Source organism: Acipenser ruthenus, chromosome 4 (genome assembly GCF_902713425.1).
Source record: "Acipenser ruthenus chromosome 4, fAciRut3.2 maternal haplotype, whole genome shotgun sequence".
Classification (NCBI taxonomy): domain Eukaryota; kingdom Metazoa; phylum Chordata; class Actinopteri; order Acipenseriformes; family Acipenseridae; genus Acipenser; species Acipenser ruthenus.
This window is the reverse complement of record NC_081192.1, coordinates 73,653,408-73,676,049: the sequence shown is the minus strand read 5'-3', so window position 1 is coordinate 73,676,049 and position 22,642 is coordinate 73,653,408. Positions and strand designations below refer to the sequence as shown.

At 42.4% G+C, this 22,642-nt stretch overlaps 1 protein-coding gene across 6 annotated transcripts in view; it reads left to right on the top strand.

Moving 5' to 3' along the window:
• Positions 1 to 22,642, top strand: part of LOC117400122 (uncharacterized) — a 31,676-nt gene that overhangs the window by 6,136 nt on the left and 2,898 nt on the right. For 3 of the 6 annotated variants that reach the window (XR_009328527.1, XM_059022758.1, XM_059022761.1), the window contains exons 2-6: positions 3,803 to 3,907; positions 5,446 to 5,550; positions 8,532 to 8,733; positions 10,951 to 11,067; positions 12,532 to 12,618. Coding sequence is in view for 5 of the 6 variants with exons in the window: in XM_059022758.1 (XP_058878741.1) it covers positions 3,803 to 3,907; positions 5,446 to 5,550; positions 8,532 to 8,733; positions 10,951 to 11,067; positions 12,532 to 12,618 (616 nt within the window). In the remaining variant the exon portion in view is untranslated. Of the gene's footprint in view, positions 1 to 3,802; positions 3,908 to 5,445; positions 5,551 to 8,531; positions 8,734 to 10,950; positions 11,068 to 12,531; positions 12,619 to 13,960; positions 22,641 to 22,642 lie in introns of those variants that run through there. The other 3 variants (XM_059022760.1, XM_059022762.1, XM_059022759.1) reach the window with 2 other exon arrangements.

Below are 22,642 nucleotides of genomic sequence, written 5' to 3'. Positions count from 1 at the left end.
GCAGAGTCAATTATGCAGCGGATCTCCTATCCAGAGGAGGCCCTCTTGCGGGGGAATGGCGTCTCCACCCTCAGGTGGTAGAGTGCGTTTGGGAATGGTTCGGCATAGCGCAAGTAGATCTCTTTGCTTCGTGAGAGACCACGCACTGCCCCCTATGGTTCTTGGTGAGGGACCTTGACAGCCCCCTAGGAGTCGATGCACTGGTTCACGAATGGCCGCCAGGGCTCCTATATGCGTTTCCGCCGATTCCGATGCTCCCCGCCTTCTTAGAGAAGGTCAGGGTAGAGCAAGCGACAGTGATCCTGATTGCTCCTCGGTGGCCTCGGAGGATATGGTTTCCGAGCCTGGGGCAGTTCCTGCACAATCACCTGAGGGAGCTTCCCCTGCGAGCAGACCTATTGTCCCAGGCCCAAGGAGTGCTTTGGCACCCGAACCCCAAGCTCATGCAGCTATGGGCTTGGCCCCTGAACGGGAGCACCTGTCAGCCTTAGGGCTCTCGATGGCGGTTATATCGACCATTCAGAGTGCTAGAGCGCCCTCTACTAGGTCGCAGTACACGTACAAGTGGCATTTGTTTCAAGATTGGTGTCTGGCGGAGGGCCATGACCCAATATCCTGCCCTATGGCAGTGATATTACAGATTCTACAGAAACTGTTAGATGTTGGGAAATCTCCCTCTACGCTTAAGGTGTATTTAGCCGCCATATCGGCTTGCCATGTACGCATTGACGGTTTATCACCAGGTTGCCATTTTCTGGCATCTCAGTTCCTGAAGGGCGCAAGATGCTTGCGGCCTCCAAGGACGACCAGTTTACCGTCATGGAGCCTTGACGTGGCGTTAGAAGCCCTTACCAAGGCACCGTTCGAGCCTCTCCACAGCGTGGATATGAAGCTCGTGTCTATCAAAACTGCGTTTTTGCTGTCAGTGGTATCAGCCAAACGCGTGGGCGAGCTACATGCACTGTCAGTGCATTCATCATGTACTCGTTTCGCAGGAGACGGTTCTAAGGTCTCCATGCGTCCAAATCCGGCCATTTTACCCAAGGTAATATCCCCGTTTCATATGAACCAACCAGTCGAGTTGATGGCATTCCATCCTCCTCCTTTTTCTTCCCCAGAGGAGGAACGGTTACACATGCTCTGCCCCGTGCGGGCATTAAGGTGTTATATTGACCGTACAACGACTGTGAGGCAAACAGAACAGTTGTTCATATGCCATGGTTCTAGGACTTTGGGTCAGCCGTTGTCTAAACAACGCCTTTCCCACTGGATAGTGGATGCTATTAAATTAGCTTATGAATCTGCAGGCCTTCCGCCACCAGGGCAGTTGAAGGTGCATTCCACTAGGGGTATGGCGACATCCTGGGCCCTCTTTAGAGGGGTGTCTGATATTTGCGCGGCAGCCAGTTGGGCTACACCGCATACTTTTATAAGGTTTTACCGGTTGAACGTACTGGATTCCTCTGCTCCACTATTTGGAGCATCTGTGCTACACTCTATGACACCTCAGGATGCGGACATATAGAGTGGTTGACAATATGGTGTTCACTATTCCACCTTAGGACAGGTGTCATTGCAAGCATAGACGCTGAGGCACAGCTCTGCATATGCGTAGATGTATTGCCTACGCAGTTGCATTATGACGTAAGTCTGTCCTACTGCCGAGAATCCTCCCTCGCGACGGCTTGGGTACACTGTTCCCATACCTTGATGGTTATTTTCGACTTGAAAGGGAATGATAGGTTGCGGAAGCAACCCCGGTTCCCTGAAAGAGAAATTAACCATCAAGCCGCGAGGTCGCTCCGGAAGCCTTCACGGCCTAAAGAGCAAAAGAGGATGAGAGTCTCTGCGTGCTGCGTATAGTAAGCTCCCAGGGGGGCGGGCTTACACGGCAGCTCGCGCAGAGGCCTATCGGCAGCTTTGCTATAAAGCTCAGCCAATCCCTACTGCCTGACGGCAATATCCCATACCTTGATGGTTATTTTCTCTTTCAGGGAACCGGGGTTGCATCCGCAACCTATCGTTTTCTACAACTAAGCAACCAATAAGCCAAAAGGAAAGCGTTGAAATCAATAAATCATAAAGAAAGTAATTATGGAAAAAAAAAAAATGAAGACGAACATTTAAAGTGGAGGCTTCATCTGGCTTCATTATGACAGTGAAAAAAAAGCAACGTTCTACCTTGTTTAGCGTCAGTTTCCCAGACTTTCCCAGCTTTATTTGTTGTGAATTCAACATTTCGTTTACATCCTATCCAGTCTCACAGTAAGATGTCCCGATGGATACCCAGATACGCAATCGAATGGTCTAACTTTTTGATTTGGGATCCGATGTATTCAGATCAAAAATTCACTCAGCAAGATTGGCGCTGACTTGGGAGAGGCTACACAAGCGACAACGCTCTGAGAAGGATTGTTATTATTTTGTATTATGAATATTGTTTTAATAGTGTTTATATGGATGGGAATTTTGAATAGTTTCCTATTTGAATACACAGGGTGCAACATTTTTGTGTATTCGATTACCCGAACTCTGGTCCCTTACGCTGCCAAGAATAAAAGGCAAATGCATGTGTACAAGCAGACAGCATTACAGTGTAAGCCAGTAAAGTTTAGCCGGGTTCACAAAGTGTACAAACAATGTCCAAGACGAGATTTCTTCGTTCAATACGAACATTTTTTTTTTTATTTTTGTATCTGAATACATGTCAAAAAATATTCGTTCTAATGTTCGGATATTTGTCCCAGCACTACAATTAAGTGTATAAAGCTAAACATATAATCTAAAACTATGATAATGTTTACCATATAGCCCTTGCTTATAATGTAATGGATTATAAACAGAGTTTGGTATGACAGCAGTAACGTTAAATGTTCAAATGCTTACAGTAAAAAATGTATATGTAAATCCATGAATAAAAAAATGACATAACTATTTTAAGAATTAAAGGTTAGGTTAATTAAAGGTTAAGATCAATATAAATGTACATTTTATATAAATTAATTCACACATAAATTCACACCTATGGGTACATAGTTTACGATATGATAAAAGGAATACGCTTCTTTGTTGCATGTGTCTAGCTATTATGTATTGTATCTAACAGTGCGATAATAGGACAACAAATGTACTGAATGATAATACCCAAAAATATTATTTTTAAATAAAAGCAGCCGGCGGTGGATTGCGCCGGTCGCCGGCTTACTTTTGACAACCCTGTTACTGTGCGTAAAAAACTTAGAATCCGGTTTAAAATACTAAAGAGAAAGGCTCGTTAAAAGCCAAATAATTACTTACTTGTTTACCATGACATTATTTATTCCTTGTAATATTACAGTTACTAGGAAACTGTGCACAATAAAAACCCACCTAACACAACATTATCCAATCACTGGTTAGCCGTGTTGTCTGTGCAGCCAATCATGAGTCTTTTACGGCCGTGACTCGAGTCTGAGTCCCGGACTCGAGTCCTACAAGTCTGCTATTAATTAACAGTTTAATTTGACTTTACCTTTGGAAATTAATGCAATCCTTTATCCTTAATGTTTGCTGTAAAACCCATTTCATGGTAGCCCCTCACTAGGTTAAATGATCTGAGTAAATGTATAAATAGATATCATTGTAATATCGCCAATGTATTTTATTTAATAAAAAAGCAAAAATGTTGTACAAATATATTTCTCCACATTTTATAAGTTTTGTTGAGTATTTCAATGTTAATAAAAACACCTAAACGTTTTTTTATATTGCCTTCCAGTATCATTTATTGTTATTTTGTTTTATTCTGATATTGATTACAAAGACGAGGCCATGGATGTCAAGACTGCAAGATGAACAAAAAGATGCTTGAAGATGCAATTCGGATGGCAGACCAATCCAAGAAAGAGCTAGAAGATTTCAGGGAAAGGTACTGATTAATTGTAATGAAGATTATTGTCAGTGACACTTTGAGTTTTTTTTTTAAATTTATATTTTATTTAGCTAATCTGTCACATGTAGGGTCTCTTTTGAGGAGTTTGGGTAAAATATATTTGAAGGGAACATTCTCTGATTGCTCAAACTGCATAAACATCTCTTAATAACAGATGCACCACAACCCATTATGATAACAATGGGTTTGCATTTGCTTGTATTTTAGTGTAATAAATCCCTGTTTAACATTGTACAAAATTGAGAATTTCATGTGATGTTATTTAGGTGTGATGACTAGAATTAAGTAAGGAAACACCTTAATTCCACATAACATAACTCAGCAGAGGTAACATTTTTATGTTTATATATATATAAATGTTTTACCATACCACAGTTAAAAATTGCTGTATAATAAAAAATAAGTGCTTGTATATTATTATATATATATATTAATAACAAAAACTAATTAGAAAAAAATAAGAAAAACATATTATAAGCTATATTTCTTCACCAGTAAAATTGAAGTTAAATTTAGATTTGTAAAATACCAAATTTTGACCTTTTTTTATCAAAAAAATGTTGTTACCTAAGAAAATTATGCCAACCATTTACATTTTTTGAATATGAACTCCTCAGACCTTTATTAATATAAAACTTACTCCTGTTAATACTAATGAAGTTTTATTTATAAAAGCAATACTTGTTATGGTAATTACATTAGAGTTACAGTAATAACAACACATTACAGTAATGATAGTTATGGATTTAAACAGTGATTTAAGTAGTTTGTAATGACACTACACAGACTTCAAATGGATATTTTATTAGAAATAGTAAAATTCTGTAAGACATTACAAACTTTCAACCACTTACAGCTGGTTTCACAGACACTGATTAGCACTAATCTTGGACTGTTTGTGAAAGAGTATGTAGCTGGGTTCCGAAAAATATAGCGTTACACGTCCCCACGTGTTGCTACAACTGTTTAAATAAGCCCCACGTGTTGCTGCAACTGTTTAAATAAGCCCAAGTGTTATTTGCAGGGAGAGAGACAGACACAGAAATCTGCAGGTTTAATGCGCTACTGCGCAGTTTATTTAACAAAATAAAACGGACAAAACACTTGACTAAGCACACTTAACAAAATAAACGGCACAAGGGCCAAAACAAAAGTGTTTGCAAAAACTCACGAACATAAACAAGACGGGACAGCACAGCATGGAACAGCGGTGGGAGGCATTCTGGCAGTGGCAATGCTGACAACGGCACTGCTGGCAGCGACGTGGGGCAGTCTGGCAGGGAAAATGCTGCTAGTGGCAATGCTAGCAGCGGAAATGCTGCCAGCGGTGAGGGACACTCCAGCCATAGCAACGCTGGTTGTGGTAATGCTGGAAGCGGAGCTTTAATAATTCTCTACATTTTATAAGTTTTGTTGAGTATTTCAATGTTAATAAAAACACCTAAACGTTTTTTTATATTGCCTTCCAGTATCATTTATTGTTATTTTGTTTTATTCTGATATTGATTACAAAGACAAGGCCATGGATGTCAAGACTGCAAGATAAACAAAAAGATGCTTGAAGATGCAATTCAGAAGGCAGACCAGTCCAAGAAAGATCTAGAAGATTTCAAGCAAAGGTACTGATTAATTGTAATGAAGATTATTGTCAGTGTGTGGCAATGCGCCCCGCCCCTGTGTGCATTTGTGTGTTATGTGTTGTATGGTGCGTGTGTTAATGTTGGTGTATAGTCATTGGTACACAGGATATAAACGGGTCTGTGTTTCACATGTATTTAAAAATGTATAATTGTATTTAGGCACGGCATTGCACATCACTGCACGTGCATTTAAAGTAAGTAACATGCGCGCACGAGGTTGCACGTAATTAATTCACGTGCTGGGATTCAAGTGAATAATTAATTAGTAATTGAATCCCAGCACAACAGTATAAAAAGACGCTAGAGAGGAAGCAACAGCAGCACCCATCCTGCAGGCCAGTGACAGATGAGGTGATCGACTGGCTGTTGGATCGGGAGAAGCAAGGGGGCCCCAGAGTAACATCAGCGCAGCAGCTGCAGGCGGTGTTAAAAAGGTGCCCCGCACCGCTACTAGCAAGGCTGTTGTCCTCTCTAGCGCCCAAAGGGGAGGAGCCCAAATGTCCTACGCCTGAGTGGGTGGAGCCCGAACGTCCTACGCCTGAGTGGGAGGAGCCCGAACGTCCTACCCCTGAGTGGGAGGAGCCCGAACGTCCTAAACCCAAGAGGGGGGAGTCTGTGCGTCCACAGCCCAAAAGGGAGGAGGGTGCGTCCACAGCCCAAAAGGGAGGAGTCGTGCGTCCACAGCCCGAAGAGAGGGAAGTTGGGGCTTCCACAGCCCTAGGACCCAAGCTGCCAGCAGAGGGAGAATGCCTGCTGGTTCCACCTCCACCAGCAGAAGAACAATGCCTGCTGTCCCCATCTACGCCAGCAGAGGAACAAGGCCGGCTGTCCCAGTGTCCACCAGCAGAAGAAGCATGCCTGTTGGTTCACCTGCTGCTGCCGTCCCAAGAGCCAGAAGGGGAGGAGTTACAGGCTCAACCCCCTGAATTTTTCTGGGGGGGAGAAGGACAGGATGCTGGTGTCCCCCAGCAGCCTCTATTTATGCTGCTGAAGGGAGCACGGCACACACCAGCCCAGCCGCCACAGCAGAGGGAGCCAGCACCACCACAGCCTCCCTCTGAGTGGCCAGCATCCGCCCCATCGCCACTGCCTCCACCACAGTCCCCTGCAAGTGAGGCAGAGCCGCACCAGTCCCCTGCAAGAGAGGCAGAGCCGCACCAGTCCCCTGCAACGTCAGGAGACTACACGCTGCTCCCACCTCCATCGTCAGGAGACTACACGCTGCTCCCACCTCCATCGCCAGGAGACTACATGCTGCTCCCACCTCCACCGCTTCCGCCACTAGGAGCAGAGCAGCAGGAGCTGCCTCTGCCTCCGCCACCTCCACCGCTTCCTCCACTAGGAGCAGAGCAGCAGGAGCTGCCTCTGCCTCCGCCACCGCCAGGAGCAGAGGAGCAGGAGCTGCCTCTGCCTCCGCCACCGCCAGGAGCAGAGGAGCAGGAGCTGCCTCTGCCTCCGCCACCTCCACCAGCAGAGGGTGAATCCCTGCTGGTTCCACCTTCATTGTTGTGGGATGACTGCTTGCCCCTCCCACCTCCACCAGCAGAGGGTGAATACCTGCTGGTTCCGACACCACCAGGAGCAGAGCAGCAGGAGCTGCCTCTGCCTCCGCCATTGCCAGGAGCAGAACAGCAGGAGCCGTCTCTGCTTCCCGCACCTCCACCACAGGGAGTACGGTGGCCGGAGCCCCACAGGAGGGAGCTACCGGCTACAAAGACAGGGGGAGAGGTCAGGAGACCAGTTTCTCCAGCAGCAGTTTCGCTGCAGGAGTTCTTGTGGCCGGAGCCCCACAGGATGGAGCTACCGGCTATGAAAAAAGGGGGAGAGGTCAGGAGACCAGCATCCCCTGCAGCAATTTCGCTGCAGGAGTGGACCAGCATGCTGTCAGCCGTGCCACTACCGGCAGGGGTGCTGACAGCATTGCCAGCCATAGGCCCACTGAAGCCTCCCTTCCCAGCCCGAGACTTTGCTGGTTATACGGCAATAGCAATCCATGATGTGTGGAACAGAAAAGCCAGAGCACTTGTTATGTTTTTTTTTTAATTGCTCTTCCTGCAGTGATTTAGAGGATCGCTCACAAATCCCAGTGCACTAGAGCAGACGTTTTGAAAAGAGCTTTGAAACAGACTTTAAAGTTACAAAGTTGTCAGGATGTTAACAATGAAAGGAAAAATTACAGGTGTTATTTAAACAGTTCTAGCAACACATGGGGACGTGTAACGCTACATTTTTCCGAACCCCGCTACTTACTCTTTAATGTAAGATAGTATTGAGATTAGTGCTAATCAGGATCTGTGAAACCAGCTGTAAGTGTTGATCAAGAGTAACATTTCACTGTAACATTTCATCCCCCCAAACACATTAAAAATCAATCGTATCCTGATGACTTTTAAAACAAAGGTGTTTAAAGCCACAATGTGGCCACATTAGAGCTCTCAAACTTGTCAGAACTCTCAGTTCATTTGGTACACAACATTCCTTATATAAGTCTCAAATGTCCAGTGTTGAAAGAAACACATGTTTTAGTAAACTTGTCTTTTTATTGGTTCTACACTTGGTTTAAGAAATCTGTTTGCAAGCCCAGCTTTCAGTTAGTGTTGCACTTTCTTGGTCATTTCACCTGGTGGTCATTTCACTTGGTCACTTCATTGGCTTCTTTTTTGTCATAAACCAACCAGTTGTTGCCCCTGTAACTGACATGCCTTCAGCCAGAAACATGTTTTGACCCAGAAGACACTGCTGAGGTGAAATGACCCACTAAGAGTGAGTGCAAATAGATAACATGAGAGTAAGGCATAGAAACTGATAACTTATATCACATTGCATGTATATCACACTGTGCTTATATCACATCGTATGTATATCACACTGAGCTCGCTGAAACCAAAACATTTAATCCTGGGGTTAATAATACAGTCTGTATGGTTTATACTGGCATGATTATTTCATTGTTTTTTAAGGATGAAAGTCAAGATTTCCAAGGAGATTGGTGTCAGGGGAGATTTGTCAGAAAACATCAATGACCCCTGCAGAGAGACAGAGCTTCTGAAAATGTATGAGATTCTGAAGAACCAAACCTGGGAACAAACAAAAGAATGGATATTGAATGGAAAACATATAGCCCCTAAACATATTTTTAAACTTGGAGCTCAGATCATAAAGGTTAGTTGTTGTTTCCTAATTTTTTGCAAATGCATTACAATTGGGTATATCAGTGTGCCCTTCTGTTTCTATTACCTTGTTGAGTGTCTGTGCCTCACTGTTTTCAACGCAACATCCAAAAAGTTTCTGTCAATTCTGATTGCGCATCCATTGCGATCCAAAATGTAACAGTTTAATGCTGTTTGTCAATGTATACTTTATACTTAGGGCTTCTGGTTTTCGGTTTTTATTCATTACATTTTTCAGTGCTTATTTTAGCTATTTTTGAGTTTTATGTAAATTGTTTTTTTTCAGGGCTTTCGCTTTTTATATACTGTATGAAATTACTGTTTTCAGTTACTTTCCAAAATTCTTGGATTTTTTTCTGTCACAATATGTATGAACTCAACAGTACTTGCACACTTCAGTTGTACCTTCTTTCCTTTGCTGTCTTCCACAACGAAATCCTTATGGTCACAGACATATTCTTCTGGGGTTTCTGTGTGTTTAGGCATTTTTTTACATTTCAACACCATTTTTAATTCAGTTTTCAATTCCACGAGCGTGTAAATACTCCCTATGATGGAACTGTAACATAGCTTTAAATCTCACGAGCAAGAACAATCCTTTGCTTCTAGTAATTGTCACCTCGTTTTAAATCCTGCACGCGTGTTAAAATCCTCCAATAGAAATGTATGAATGTGCTGCCAATCAGTAGTTTTTTTGATTGTATAGTTGATTTCCTTGTATTGGGGGTGTTTTATCATTTTTTCTCGGTTAAAACCGAAAATTAGAAGCCCTATTTATACCCTCTTAATTTGTATAACTTTTTTTTCATCTGTTTTCTATATAATGATCCCATGGCCAATTGTTCTGCAAGTTTTTTCTCTAAACCAATTCCCCCATACCTATTTGATAAAATGAGAGTGCTGTGCATTCAATTTGCAATAGTAAAAATAGAGTGCTGTACATTTTACCATTCATAACCAGTTCAATTTCCTTATTTAACATTGCTGTAGTTTGTTTTGTTTCCTGTTTCATTCTGCACTTATCCATAGGATTTATCATTGAAACATCGTCCAATTGATCCCTGTTGCAAATAAATAATACATTTATTCATATTAATCTAGATATACAAATAAACAAACAAACAAGAAAAAAAAAACATAGCACAGCGAAATATGGACGGGAAGAATTCTGAACCATGGCTAGCCACAGTATATGCACACCTGCCTCCGTAAGTGCACTGTGCTGATGTGCTGTACAATAATACAATGTTCTGATTCCCAACCAATGTCAGAAGTGCAGTGGATAGATAACTTACCTCAGATCCGACAATGGAATCAGGCTGTCAGAATTTGTCTTCTTTTTAAAAGTATTAGTCTTTGAATATAGTACTGATGGCCTTTGTTTATAAATTGCATTATTTTTTTAATAAATTTAGTCGTTCCCGGTGATTTTACCCCAGTTTTCTCCCCAATTTGGAATCGCCAATTGTGTTATTAATCCCGGTTCACCGCTGCACCCCCCCCAGCGACTCGGGAAAAGGAGGCTGAAACACGCGTCTTCCGAAATGTGTTCCTGCCAAACCGTCATTTTTCACACTGCGTATCCACAGTGAAGCTGCCAGACCTATAGTGCCGGAGGACAACACAGATCTGAGTGGTTCCACTGCAGACCAGCAGGCACCCTATAGCCACAGGGATTGCTGGTGTGCAGTGAACCGTGGATTGCTGTGCCAACCTAAGCCCTCCCTACTCGCGCAGAACCCCGATCATGGTCGGCAGTGCCATAGCCTGGATTTGAACCTGCGATCTCCAGGCTATAGGGCGCATCCTGCACTCCACGCGGAGCTCCTTTACTGGACGCACCATAAATTGCATTATAAAATTCCAGCTTAATGCCTTTTCGTGCGTGACTTGCAATGACAGATCTGCATTAATGTTTGTGTTACAGAAAACCGGCAGGTCCCCAGGTTCTGTGGTCTGCACAGTTATCACTGCACCACAGATACACTGGGTTAAGCAATGTTTTTTTCTTTCTACAGTACATACTTTGTCAAGTGGCCATGCAGTAAAGTCACAGAACCAATCTTCAAAACTGCACATTTGAGACCGTATAATGAATGGATGTGCATACCGGATTTAGATAACTACAATTACTTTACTTTTAAATATAATACAATATCATAACCATATGTAATAATTGATTTACAAATACATTATTTTTGTGTTATAGGAAACGTTTGTTACCTCCAAAAAGGACATGACTGCTAGGATAACGAAAATAAAGGAAGCAATCATGATCTTACCTACAAGTGAAGAATCCAAAGAAAATGAATTGGTCAGCCAAAAGGTATTAGAATACTGTTGTTGTAATTGTGTTACTACATAATATATGGATGGTACTCATTGGTTCACTACCCCATAACACAGAATCCAGCTTCTCTGGATATATGTAAAAACTTGTGTGACACACGAATGACCAAACAGACAAACATACAGGGTGCTTCCATATCCTGTACCCCAGATTGTTCATAACTTTTGTTAAAGAAACAAGCTGTCCACTAGTTATATGCAAAACTGTAAGTTTAACAGGCAGACATGGACAGAGAGAGAGAGAGACAGCCTATGAGACAATATGGAAAGCCATTCTCTCAATATATGCAAATATTTAAACTAGGGGTTTTAATTGATTAATGATTAATCACACCTGTGGGCTTTGATCGATTAAAAAAATAAAAAGCATCTTGAAAAATGGTGAGGGTACTTACTGGAAGGTATACCCGATATTTCACAATATCTCAGAATGAAGAAAAAAAGACTGCAACTTTCAGTGCTTTCCTTTCACGGCAGTACTACAAGTTTATTCTATCATCTTAGTCACAAGTATGCTGATTTTTCTTTTTATTCAATTTATTGTCAGAAAATTAATATAGAAAAACTTGTTTGACAAAATGGCTGGCTTAGTGATTTAAATGACAGTGTATATAGTTAGTGTTTGCTGTTAGGAGTGTTAAAACGTAAGCTGAAGAAAGCTAAAGAAATGTCCAATGCTGGAGAAGTTTTTTTTTTTTTTTTTATGTTACATATAATCTAAAAGCTAAATTAAAAATGTAATCAGTTTGTGTTATAGTTTACTGATTTATAATGTTATGTGCTGCCGTGCTTGCAGGGTGGCGGAGGAGTTATTAGGAAATCCTGGGTTGTCATACAAACATGCAGTCAGTGTCTTACTTTGGCCTCTTCAAACTTGCAAGAATATCAGTTCACATTCCTGTATGCATAACTGGAAAAGGCATAATCAAGTTTCTGTGTATCCTGGAGACACAATAATTAATGTCACCTGGATTGGTTTCACAAACATCTGTCTGGAAGGGGTTTTCTTTCACAGATCGGCCGGCTACAATAGCTTTATGTTAATACTTTGTATTTCTTGTAATTTCAATATGATTTCATATCACTAGCAAACAGGTGTGATTAATCGATTAATTGGATAATACATCGGATGATTAATCAATCAATAGAAAATGTCAAGATTAAAACCCCTAATCTAAACTGTGACTGCGTAAGGGAAAAAAAAAAACATTCATGGCATCTCAGGTTATTTACCTAGCTGCTACTGTACTGAATATTGATTCATTTGCTCTTCCTAATTAGTTTCTAAAAAAACTTTTTGTTGTCTGTTTTTTAACTGTAGCTGCCCCAATATCTCAGTGTATCCCACCCTCTCTATACATCAGAAAAAAATACCTTCATATAAATGAATTATTGTAAAGGGAGAATATGTTAGGATTTTTCTAAACAAATTGTTTTTTAGCTTTCAGATGACATGGAAACAGCTATTAAAAATCTCCAAAAAAGATTTTCAAGCTGCAGCATGGATCTCTACAGGGAGCTGGCAATGGTAAGATGATAACTTGCATCAGGAATAAAATATACACACTTCTGTTCCATATTTGATTCCTTTTAATCTAGAATAAAAGCAGAAATGAGTTTATGTGAAGTACCATCTGCAGAAAGTGAAAAGCTGGTATCTCATTCCAATATAACATATCGAGAGGAACGGTAGTTCCTCGCACCAAGTTATCAGCGAAGCTCGAGAACTGCCAGTGACTGTCTATACAGCACGGATACTTTACGTGTTTTCAAGGTATTGGCGCAGCAAAAGTAAATCAGCCAAAAGCACCATTCCACATTTAATTAGTAGTTCCCAACACTCTTAGGTGAAATGTAGAAAAACAGGAAATACCTGTCATACAGTAAGAGAAATAGGTCGCCAAAGTAATGTAAAAATGTCCATCTTCTTTTTATGTAGACCCCAGGCACTTTTATCCATGCATATGTATATTACAGGATATCCGAGTTTAATGACAATTAACTTATTTTGTCAACATAAGGTGCTTTCACACAGAGGAGTTATGACGGTTCAGAACCGCCACTGAAGCGGCTTATAGGTCTGTGTGAATTGCCTATACCGCCACAGAACCATCATATTTTATGTCGTCTCTGAACCACCTTGCGAGGTAGTTCAGAGACGGCACTGAACCATCATAACTGCCTGTGTGAAAGGCGATACCGCCACTGAAGCGCTATAGTGGGTGTGGCTTCAAAGTCAACATGCCACGCCACTATAGCGTAGGTAGGTAAGGGGCGTGCATGCAGCCCCGGAACCTCTAGTTAAAAATCTCATAAAATGCTTTCTTTTAAAAATTCTCAACACAGCTGTTTAAAAGTCTGCAAGTTCTTGTGTTCGCGCTAAAGAGAGACAGTCCGCTGCCACGTTTGTAGCCTTTAAATTATTGTACGATTTCAGCTTGAGTGCCTTTAAGTAAGATGACACTGGCTGCAACTCTATTGTCGTTTTTTATACACAAATAAGCTTACTTGATTTGAAAAATGTCAGCACAGTACAAGCAACTTCTTACACTACTTGGTTTGATTAAATGAGTAGTACACAACAAAATATGAAAGCTGAACATTAATTTCAACAAAGAACAACTGCAACTTTCTAATGAAAAACACACACATATATATATATATATATATATATATTGTAACAAACCAAGAGAGTACTCCCGTGTAGGACTCTCCTTTTTCTTCCACCGACTGGCACAGACACAAGGAACGTTCAGGTAAGTAGTTTTTATTTACAATATTTACACAAATTATCACTTTCTTTGTGTTAAGTAAAGCCCTGTACGGGTCACTAACTGGCTCACTTCTTCGTCCCTCACTAACTGTTTCAGCACTACCGAGTCCAGCAGGCCAAGGCCTTTGCAAGTCCTTTCCCTGTGGAGTATTCCTGCTACACAGGTAAGTATGGAACCGGTGCCCTCTGCTGGAGTCTTTCGGCCACACAAGCAAGAATCACGCAGCCTCCCTCTGCTGGAGTTTGGCTGCAACACAGGTAAGAAGAAGGAACGCCCTCTGCCGGAATGTCTCTGTAACACAGGTCAGGATAACGCAGACTCCCTCTGCTGGAACTGGCTGAAACACAGACAAGAACAGAGAGATTCTCCTCCCCCTGTTGGAGTGTCCTTGAACACAGGTGCTTTGTAAAACAATGTGGACACCCACTGCTGGAGTATCGCTGCACGACTGGTAAGGATCCACAAGAATGAAATGGAATTGTATCCTGGTTGTGGGGAAGAACCCCTGCAACCACTGTCCCAGTGCTTCACAGAAACACGGGGGTGTCCCAGAGTTCAAACACAATATCCTTGCTTGTTTACACCACCTGTGGAAACTGTTGTTCCTGTCTGTACAATAAAAGCCACGTCCAAAACTCCAGACTGTTGCCTCCGTTCTTACTATTACAGTTTGCTAACTGTGCTGCGCATTCATGCGCGCTTCCCTCCGAGTCCCGAGACAAACATACGTCCACAAACAAATGGCAGTTGTGACGGTCCCCAATCGTCACGGAAACTGCGGAATTGTTTTAAACTCGTTACCGGTAGACAGCGTCTCTTGTCCGGTATTTCACAAAACAAATTAAACTTTAACAAAACAAAAGACTACCTCAGAAAGAGGATAAACGCCCACGGCGAAACAAAATGCAGCTTTGCTCAAAACGAAATCAAACGTTCACTTTACCTTCCAATAATTCGTAATGCACTTTCAATTCTCTGAGCTCTGTTCAGCAGTACACACCGGCGGTGCTCCCCACGATCGCCCCCGCTGTACCGCTCCACTTCCCTTTATACCCAGAAACCCCGCCTTCCCTATTAAAGCTAAGGTTCCTGGGTTGTATAGTTTTTCAAATGGCGTCGCCATTTGTTAAAGGCGACGCCGCTCTTTCTACATATCCTCTCCCCCAGCTCTAACCTATAAGGTTGAGCGACCTAACTAACCCCATGTACTCTTGATAGCCCGTCTGCATTCGCGTTCTGTGACCCCCGTCTGTGTTCAATGTTGAACTTGTACGGCTGTAAAGCTAAAAACCAGCGAGTTACCCGAGCATTCTTCTCTTTGTTTTCTTTCATAAACTTTAGGGGTGCGTGATCTGTAACTAGGGTAAACTCCCTGCCTAATAGATAATATTTTAAAGCCTCTACTGCCCACTTCACTGCCAAACATTCCTTCTCCACCACGGCATACTTTCTTTCTCGCGGGAGCAGCTTTCGGCTAAGATATCCTATGGGATGTTCCTCCCCACCAACGACCTGTGACAACACTGCCCCTAAGCCTACCTCGGATGCATCCGTTTGTAATACAAAGGGCTGAGAAAAATCGGGTACTTTTAACACTGGACTGTTACACAGTATTTCCTTAATAGCCCTAAAGGCTTTATCTGTCTCGGGGTTCCACTTAACACGAATCGGGGCCGATTTTTTTATTAAATCAGTAAGGGGTGAAGCAATAGAAGAGAATTCCGGCACAAATCGTCGATAGTAGCCGGCTAAACCTAAGAAGGCTCTACCTTGTTTCTTATCCTTTGGTATAGGCCACTTAGTGATGGCCTCTACTTTACTCATCTGGGGCTTGACTTTACCGCCCCCTACTACAAACCCTAAGTATTGAGCTTCCTGCAAACCCACAAAACATTTCTCTGGGTTTGCAGTCAGCGATGCTTCTCTTAGGGATTGTAACACCGCACTGACTTTCTCCAGATGTGTCTCCCATACAATAATTCAAAGGGTGAAAACCCAGTCGAGGACTGTGGTACCTCTCTAACCGCAAACATTAAATAAGGTAACAGGAGGTCCCAGTCCCTCCCGTCCTTGGAAGCTACTTTCTTTAACATTGATTTCAGGGTCTTATTAAACCTCTCCACAAGCCCATCCGTTTGAGGATGGTACACAGACGTTCTAATGGGGGTAACCTTCAAGGTAGTACAGAAATCCTTCATCAACTGACTCACAAAAGGGGTGCCTTGGTCCGTCAAAACTTCTCTCGGGATACCTACTCGAGAGAACAAGTGTATTAATTCCTTTGTAATTGTTTTAGACGCCGTATTCCGTAAAGGAATGGCTTCAGGATACCTAGTTGCATAGTCTAAAATGACCAAGATGTACTCATGCCCTCGAGCTGACTTATTTAAAGGCCCCACTAAATCCATTGCTATCCTTTCAAACGGCACCTCGATAATAGGTAGAGGTTGCAAAGGTGCTCGTAAACCTGGATTAGGGCTGGCCAGCTGACACTCTGGACATGACCTACAATATCGGTCCACTGCCTTCCTAATACCCAACCAATAGAACCTCCTTAATATCCGTTGCAACGTCTTTTCAGACCCCAGATGTCCCCCAAACAAGTGTGCATGTGCCAAATACAACACCTGAGGTTGAAAAGCAGGTGGAACCAGCAACTGCTCTATCGGCTCTTGATTAATTTGGGTGCAGCGATACAGTAGATCATTTTTTATGATAAAGTGCTCAAGTGGGTTTATCACAGCGTTTTCTACCCTAGTACCGTTTACGGATATCACCCTCTCCCGAAGATTCACCAGTGTGGGGTCCTGCTCCTGTTCTCTAGCAAAGTCTTCACTGGGAAGTTGAAGACACTCTTCCCAGGGCCCCTCCCTGGAATTTCCCATTACCACTTCCCCTGTCTCTGCTAAAATGTCTGTCTCGCTGCACTGAGTGTATACCCCCTTGCTATTACGTTTTGTCGATAACCCCATCAGGCTTTGTGTTTGTAAATCTCGTTCTTGTCGCCGTTGTCGGCGGGACTTTCTTTCTTTCACACAATAATTCTCGATGAATAAATCTGGGTCCGTAAATGGGAAAATGTCATGGGGGCTCTCAGGAGGCACACTTCCGTCCTCAATAGTTACCTTCGGCCTATTGAATTTCACCAAGGTGTCAAACCCTGGTATGTTTCTGCCAAGGATTACTTGGTGGGGAAGGTGGGGAACTACTCCAACCCTTAAGTCTACAACCTGGGACCCTATTTCAATGGAGACTACAGCAGTTGGGTAGTGTTTAATATCCCCATGAATACAAGTAATCCCTGTTTTAAAGTTATAATCTAGTACGTGGTCTGATAACAAATCAAGCGTGACTAAAGTAATTGCGCTACCTGAATCGGCGAGAGCCTCCGCCTTTTTCCCATTAATTGTGACCCACACTAGATACGGGTACGTCCCCACCGGGTGACGTGGAACAATAATATTTCCACACAAGTGGCTTTCTGCTGCACTATGCTTGACCACATTGCACTCCATCTTTTCCTCATTTTTACAATACTTGGCAATGTGGCCCAACTGATTGCACTTAAAACACTTGAGATAGTCATACCCCGGCGCCTCGGGCCTCAACCCCCCAATTGTCCCCAGTCCCTTCACGACCTCTGGCCGCTCTTCACCCCTTTCCGGCATCGCCGGTCGCTTACCCGATCTTAATGCCCATGCTGGTAGTTTCGGGCTCCTTGTTGCCGGGATCTGGGGCTGACGAGAGAGCTCCTCCGCGGCTAACTGCCGCTCCACGAGGTCGATGAATTCATTTATGGTACTGGGGTCCCCTTGTCCGACCCACTTCCTTAGTGGGGCCGGTAAGGACCGTAGATACCGATCCATCACGAGAACCTCTATAACTTTCTCTGCATTATTTACGTCCGGTCTGAGCCATCTAGTGGCTAAATGGATCAGGTCGAACATCTGCGACCGGGGTGGAACCCCGGGTGCATATCCCCAGGCATGATACTTCTGTGCCCGTACAGCTGAGGTCACCCCTTCCCGTGCCAGGATTTCGGCCTTTAAGTGGGGGTAACTCTCAGCTTCCTGTGGGCCCAGATCATGATATGCCTTCTGGGCTTCACCTACTAAAAACGGGGCCAGAATTCCAGCCCATTTCTCAGTTGGCCATCCCTCCCGGGTGGCCGTACGTTCAAACGCCAACAAAAAAGCCTCCACATCATCCTCCCGTGTCATCTTCTGCAAGACATGGGAGGGTCGAATGGAAGACACAAAAGGTGTTGTCGAGGACTGGTCCAAGCGCCCTTTTATCATGGCTATTTCCTGCCGGGTCACCTCCAGCTGTTGTGCGTGCAGCCGGTTGGTCTCCTGCTGGGCTTGGATAGCCGCCTGTTGTAGTTCTTGCATCTTCGTATTGTTGTCCTGTTGTACTGCCGTAGCATGCAGTAGTGCTCGCATCAGTGCGTCGCTGTTTTCCATTTTGTTGCTGTTCGTGGGTCCGACTGGAGTGTTTTTCCGGTCGTCAAGATCCCACTTCTGACACCAAGTGTAACAAACCAAGAGAGTACTCCCGTGTAGGACTCTCCTTTTTCTTCCACCGACTGGCACAGACACAAGGAACGTTCAGGTAAGTAGTTTTTATTTACAATATTTACACAAATTATCACTTTCTTTGTGTTAAGTAAAGCCCTGTACGGGTCACTAACTGGCTCACTTCTTCGTCCCTCACTAACTGTTTCAGCACTACCGAGTCCAGCAGGCCAAGGCCTTTGCAAGTCCTTTCCCTGTGGAGTATTCCTGCTACACAGGTAAGTATGGAACCGGTGCCCTCTGCTGGAGTCTTTCGGCCACACAAGCAAGAATCACGCAGCCTCCCTCTGCTGGAGTTTGGCTGCAACACAGGTAAGAAGAAGGAACGCCCTCTGCCGGAATGTCTCTGTAACACAGGTCAGGATAACGCAGACTCCCTCTGCTGGAACTGGCTGAAACACAGACAAGAACAGAGAGATTCTCCTCCCCCTGTTGGAGTGTCCTTGAACACAGGTGCTTTGTAAAACAATGTGGACACCCACTGCTGGAGTATCGCTGCACGACTGGTAAGGATCCACAAGAATGAAATGGAATTGTATCCTGGTTGTGGGGAAGAACCCCTGCAACCACTGTCCCAGTGCTTCACAGAAACACGGGGGTGTCCCAGAGTTCAAACACAATATCCTTGCTTGTTTACACCACCTGTGGAAACTGTTGTTCCTGTCTGTACAATAAAAGCCACGTCCAAAACTCCAGACTGTTGCCTCCGTTCTTACTATTACAGTTTGCTAACTGTGCTGCGCATTCATGCGCGCTTCCCTCCGAGTCCCGAGACAAACATACGTCCACAAACAAACGGCAGTTGTGACGGTCCCCAATCGTCACGGAAACTGCGGAATTGTTTTAAACTCGTTACCGGTAGACAGCGTCTCTTGTCCGGTATTTCACAAAACAAATTAAACTTTAACAAAACAAAAGACTACCTCAGAAAGAGGATAAACGCCCACGGCGAAACAAAATGCAGCTTTGCTCAAAACAAAATCAAACGTTCACTTTACCTTCCAATAATTCGTAATGCACTTTCAATTCTCTGAGCTCTGTTCAGCAGTACACACCGGCGGTGCTCCCCACGATCGCCCCCGCTGTACCGCTCCACTTCCCTTTATACCCAGAAACCCCGCCTTCCCTATTAAAGCTAAGGTTCCTGGGTTGTATAGTTTTTCAAATGGCGTCGCCATTTGTTAAAGGCGACGCTGCTCTTTCTACAATATATATATATATATTGTAGCCTACTTCAGTAGGAACATTAGCCTGTTATATTATATTAAACCAAAACAATAAAAAATAATAACGATCTGGTTCTCTTGCCCTTTTCAATGAATATAATTTAATTCATCGAGAATAAAAACATACTAAGTTAACAACTGCCTAGCCTAAGTTTAATTAATCATTTTTGTAATCTACCAGCGGCTTCTGTTGTGTACAGATCGCTGATAATAGTGCAAACTGTGGGTCAAACCAGTGTTCATGTTGAGGTATGTATTTTTTTTTTAATCAATGTCGTCCTTCTGGAGTCTTCTGAATGCCTTTTAATTTGTTTGTTTTTTAAAACATTTAAATGCAAAACGATAACAAAACATGTATACAGGCTTTTTTTTAAATTTGTAATTATTTGTCCTGCGGTTACCTTTAATTAATTTCTCTGCAAGCGCTACTACTTTGTATATGATGTAGAATACGTGATTGTAAACATCTAACACTAGTACGTACAATACTCTTTCAAATAAACACGTTATGATTTTGAATGTGCGCTTCTTGGGGTCGGTATTATTGTCATTGCTTGCGCCCTGGCACCTTTTTCTTTAAAAATTAGGTCTTGTCAGTGTTTCAGATTGCACGAGAATAGTCTGTGTTGCCATGAGAACAATCTGTTGATTGACAGGTTTGAAAGTTGTACTCGCTTGATCTCTTTGGCTGTGTGAAAGGGTTATGATGGTATTACACTGGCATAGATTGTGCAATTTCATGCTGTGCGAAAGGGTATTTTACACACTCGTTAAAATGTTTCAGAGATGGCACAGTAGCTGCATTTCTGTGTGAAATATACTAGAGAACGCATTTATTTTGACGTCTGTATCATTTATATTAAATGATTTCAGTTTTAAAATGGAATGTTTGCCTGCAAAAAAATCTTTCTTTATATAAATAAAAAAGGTCTGGTATATGTGGGATTTGAGCCTATAACTAGGCTTGCTACTATTCGATTTTTATTTTTATGCCAAATTGACGATTAATATCAACTTTTATTTTTGAAAGAATTTACTGGGGGATTTTTTTTCTTTATTTTTCAATTCAAGCAGAGGATGGGTGAAATCGACCTTTATGCTTGAAAAAAAACCAAAAAAAACTTTTTATGCCATTGAGAAACGTCTCATTTAGAGAATCCCCTTTATCATATTCGACATGCAACAAAACCATGGTTACCAACATTCTAATTGAAATAACAGCGAAGCTATACCTAGATATAGATCCTACACACATTTTTAAAAAAATATCTCAAATAGACCGTAGAAAACGCAGCATATAAAGTGTTTTACACAGACTTTTATAGCATACATTTACAAGTAAAAACAATATGCACAGAACAAAACATTAGATAGTTGAACAGAACTAACTTGCACTTATTCCGAGCTCCGCCCCTCTGTTAAGCACAGCTGAACTCACTGGAGGCAAGGCAGACTGGCCCGCTTCGTCCTGCCATGGAGACTTCTGCCGTCGGTCAGGGTATTGTGCACAATACTCATTAAGTCTTTTCCTCTTGCGCCCCATTTTCAAATCAAACTAGTAACTGTCACCATATATATGCAAATAGCAAACGCTTACTTACACCTTAACCCGCTCATTTCAAAGTAGGCGCTTTGAATGACAAGCTATAGCTGGCAAATGAAAGTGCACAGTCGGTCTGATGATTGACAGTCATTTAAACGAATGAAAGCATTCTAGCGCTGCTTCAGCCAACGAGACCCCTAGCCATTCAGAGCGGAACAGAGACGGGGATAAAAACTACACAGACAAGGTGATTTCTTAAATTATTATTTTTGGTAAAAAATAAAAAAAAATAGCGAGGGGTTTTACTGACGTTTATCCTATATAAATTTATTTCAGTTGAACTCCTATTTTTTGGGAATTCGACGTTTAACAAGCGTTACCGATTACAATTGAAAAGTAGCAAGCCTAATTATACCCTTCAGTTTGCAAGCGTGTTGTGTTAACTATAGTGCTACACGATTAGTTGAGACAAGCAGTATTTTGACAGATGAAATCAGCCAGCTGAGAATTCTCGGGACTTTGTTATATTTTTGAGATTTTTCGAGCTGTCATTTATCTTCATCATCCTCATTCTGAGAATTTGATCTTGAGCTCTGAAAATGTTTGGTTTCCTGTCAGTGTAACGCTCATTGTGGTCCCTAATGGCGCAAGGAAGTACGATTTCCTTTCTCGATACTGGTCGAGAGTAACTCTATTTGTGGTCCCCACTGGACAAAAAAGGAACATTAATTTCTGAGAATTAGCTATGCTGAAGGATAGTCTATATATTTGGTAAAAGTAAAACATAAATAAATACATTAATATAAATAATGAAATAAATGAATACATAGACATTTATGTATTTATGTATTTATCTTGATATTTATTTATTTTTCACTATCATATAAACACTGCCATTTAATTCTGTATGAATATTTAATAGTTGTTCAATTGTATATTAGTGAAGATTTTTGTACATAAAGGTCGTCATGCTTTCATATATTTTTACTTTCAAATTAAAAAAATATATTCTAACGACCCAGACAATTGCTTTGTTGCAGGACTTGTTGTCTGTTCAGTTTGTCTCGTCTGTCTTTTATATATGTTACATGTATTGTAAGGGGAATGGGACGGGTCACGCTGTTAGTGAATGGGGAGAATGTGTGTTGTTGTTTATGGGGGTTGCAGAGCATTTGAGAATTCAACACTGTCTCCCTGAGTTAGGGTTGCCATCTGTCCGGGTTTGACCGGACAGTCCAGGAATTGGCATCTGTGTCCAGGTGGCAGGAATTAACAAACCCGGACACCCTGATGTCCGGTTTTTAAGTCAAACGCATAAGAAACACCAGCCTTCCTATAATATTTTCTTTGACATACATTAGTTGCTTAAACAATTTCCACTATCTTATTAGAAAAATGTACTGTTTAGTACTGATCTGTACATTCTACTTTGTCC